Source organism: Bison bison, unplaced genomic scaffold, assembly GCF_000754665.1.
Source record: "Bison bison bison isolate TAMUID 2011002044 unplaced genomic scaffold, Bison_UMD1.0 scf7180017864371, whole genome shotgun sequence".
In the NCBI taxonomy this organism is placed as follows: domain Eukaryota; kingdom Metazoa; phylum Chordata; class Mammalia; order Artiodactyla; family Bovidae; genus Bison; species Bison bison.
The window spans coordinates 5397849-5401261 of record NW_011494943.1 but is presented as its reverse complement, the minus strand read 5'-3'; the positions used below and the strand labels follow the sequence as shown (position 1 = coordinate 5401261).

General features: G+C 55.1%; 1 protein-coding gene across 1 annotated transcript in view; it reads left to right on the top strand.

The window, feature by feature from the left end:
- The first annotated feature begins 846 nt into the window (after positions 1-846).
- CPSF4L (cleavage and polyadenylation specific factor 4-like) overlaps positions 847-3413 on the top strand; it is an 11594-nt gene continuing 9027 nt past the window's right edge. The window contains 3 exon segments of the mRNA XM_010856482.1: positions 847-889; positions 2140-2244; positions 2296-2483. Coding sequence (XP_010854784.1) covers positions 847-889; positions 2140-2244; positions 2296-2483 — 336 coding nt within the window.

The following is a 3413-nucleotide window of genomic DNA, read 5'->3' as shown; positions in this document are numbered from 1 at the left end:
GGGGAATCCCATCCTTTACCGCCTGCCTCGCCTCTGTTTCACGGCCTCCTGGGCCCCCATCCTTGCTGCCCAGGTGAGACCAAAGTGGTCTTGTTCCCCACTCCCTCTGTGTCCCGCATCGTAGGATTCCGCTGCCTGTTACCGACAGCTTTCCTGTCTGTCTCTGTTTCCATGTTGTTACTGTACCAAATGTGTGCGCGCTCAGTGGCTTCAGTCATGTCTGACTCTCTGCGGCCCCATGGACTGTAGCCCACCAGGCTCCTCTGTCCATGGGATTTCCCAGGCAAGAATCCCAGAGGAGGTTGCCATTTCCTCCTCCAGGGGATCTTCCTGACCCAGGGGTCAAACCCCAGTCATTTGCATCTCCTTCTTTGGCAGGCAGATTCTTTACCCCTGGTGCCACCTGGGAACCCCAACACAGATGTATCGTCTCACAACTCTGGAGGTTAGAAAGGGCCTCACTGAGCTAGGATCACGGTGCTAGCAGGCCTGCCTTCCTTCTGGGGGTTCCAGGGGAGAATTCATTTTTTTGCCTCTTCCAACTTTTAGAGGCTGTTTCCTTGGCTTGTGCCCCCGCCCTCAACTTCAGAGCAGCAGTGTAGCACCTTCAAATCTCAGTCTCTCTCATTGGAAGAGATAAGCTATTGGGACATTCCCTGGGCCAGGACTGATTCCCTGAGCCCCAAATGTCCTGTCTCTTTGACTCTCTGGCTAGAAGTACAATCCACATGCCAGCCCACAGGCACAGCCTTGGGTCACGGAGGTCTTGGTAGTCTTACCAGTCTGGATGGGGTGGGGGGTGTCTTTCCTGAACTGCAGTTTTGTTGACTGGAGGAGCTTGTGGTCATGCAGACTGAGCTGGTGGTCTTTGGGAAGCTCACCAAAGCCAGTGAGCACTGGTTCTTTTCAATTGTAGAAGAGAATGAATGGCTTTCTCCCTGGGGTTTTGTAGTCCAGTAAGTAGGTTCGGACACGACTGAGTGACTTCACTTTCACTTTTCACTTTCATGCATTGGAGAAAGAAATGGTAACCCACTCCAGTGTTCTTGCCTGGAGAATCCCAGGGATGGGGGAGCCTGGTGGGCTGCCGTCTATGGGGTCACACAGAGTCGGACACAACTGACATGACTTAGCAGCAGCAAGTAGGTTCAATAGTTAGGAGTCTGGGTTTCCCTGGTGGCTCAGATGGTAAAGAATCTGCCTGCGATGCACACACATTCGTTCCCTGGGTCAGGAAGAGCTCCTGGAGGAGGAAATGGCAACTCACTCTAGTATTCTTGCTTGGAGAATCCCATGAACAGAGGAGCCTGGCGGGCTACAGTCCATGGGGTCGCGGAGCCAGACACGACTGAGCGACTAACACACACACACACAGAGTCAGGAGTCTAGGTTCCCATTCTGACATCCACTTGCTGCATGAGCTTTAAGCGATTGCTTCACCTCTCTGGGCCTTGGTTTATCTGCAAAATGGGTAGAAGCCTCTTGAGCGGTTGCAGAAGACTGGAGGAAGCCATGATGAGAAACCTGGGAGGGTCAGTAGCCCTGTTACTGGGTCCGTGCCCCTGGGGGAAGGGGATGCCCCACCCAGAGCAGATTTCCTAGAACTGCGGGCTCCCAGAGGCCAAGCTCCGGGGCAGGGACACAGCAGGACCGTCCCAGCTGCTGGACATCCCCGCCCTGCACGTCCAGTGCCTCTTGTGAGACCAACAGCTGTCCCCGCCAAGTGGCATCTCAGGCACAAAGAGCAGCAAAGGGGCAGGGCACGCGGGCCCACTGTTCTTGGCCCAGAGCAGCAGCTGTGTGTCACGGCGGGAGGTGGTGCTTCCTCTGCCCTCTGTCCTCCCTGAACAGCTCTCCAGCAGCCAGGCCCATCCCTACTGGACCTAGAGCCCCTCCAGCAACACTTGCACGGCGTGGAGCCCCCTGCCCCCACCCTGAAGGACCTTTTATGAGGGGCTGGATGGAATAATAAATTTGGAGAAGGGTGGCCCCAGGGGCCTGGGGGCGGGACACTTGGGTCCTTGAACATCGGGTCACACCTCACAGCACCTACCTGCTGTGTCAGGCATCCACGTGGACTTCTCACCAACCTCAGTTCCCCCAGAGGTCATGCTGTGGGTCTCCCTTTTACTGTCGCAGAATCTGAGGTTCAGAGAGGTGGCCTGGGACAGCAGGCTGGGGACCCACAGAACCAAGGTGTGAACCCTGACCTGCCCGATGCCAGGGCTAGTGTTCGAGTTGGGGGTAAGGCAGATGCATGGGTACCCAGGGGGTGTGTGGCCACACGCTACCCAGAAAAGCCCTGGCTGGGACCCATCCCAGGCCTGGCAGAGCTCATGACCTCCATCACCTCAGCCAGTTCCAGGCAGGAGAATTGCAGAGCTCCCACAGACCCTGCTTTTCAGAGCTGTGCTTTCAGAAAGGGAAAGGAGCGCGGGGATGATGACTCAGGAAATCCGCAGTCCGAGTTCAATGAGAAGCTCGTAATGATGGTGATTAAAAATTAACACCACTGTTTGTACAGTGATTTGCATGTCCACTTTGCAGCCATGAATTAATTAATAAATGAAAACACAAATGCTGGGGGATCAGCTCCAGGGCACAGAGGAGGAGATGGAAGGTTCCAGAGGGGACATGCCAGAGCTCCCTCCACCCCTGCCCCAGCCCAGCACACTCCCCCAGGCGTCGCCAGGGTTCCCCTGGCCTGGGGCTGGCTTTTTATCCTTGCATGATCCACGGTCCACTCCAGAACCCTGAGGGAGGAATATAAATGGGGATGCAGGGTGGGCAGCTCCCCTAGTTCTGAGACAGAGAAGATGCAAAGGGCCTGCCAGATGGGAGACCCAGATCTGACTCTCAATACTTCTTTTTTTTTTTTTTTAATAATTTTTTTAACCAGGCAGACTAACTGATGGGTATTTAGGTCATGTCCAAGTTTTTCTTTTTTCTTGGCTGCGTGGCATTCGGGATCTTTGTTCCTGACCAGTGATTGAAGTCATGTCCCCTGCAGTGGAAGTGCTGAGTCTTAACCTCTGGACCACCAGGGAAGCCCCCCCAGCTCCCAGCTCTGATGCTCAGGAGCTGTGGGACCTTGCCAATCGCCCAACCTGTCTGCATGCTTATTTGCGCCTCTGTAAAAAGGGCGGGGACTTGCGAAGCTCGGTCTCCAGGTGGGAAGATATTTCCTGAAGCTGCTGTAACAAATGGCCACAAAGGCGGTGGCTTAAAGCAACAGAAGTTCACTCTCACCACTGAGATGTCAAAGGGCTTCCCAGGTGGTACAGTGATAAAGAACCCCCTGCCAATGCAGGAGATGCCAAGGATGCAGGTTCGATCCCTGGGTGGGGAAGATCCCCTGGAGGAGGAAATGGCAACCCACTCTTGCCTGGAGACGGACAGAGGAGCCCAGCGGG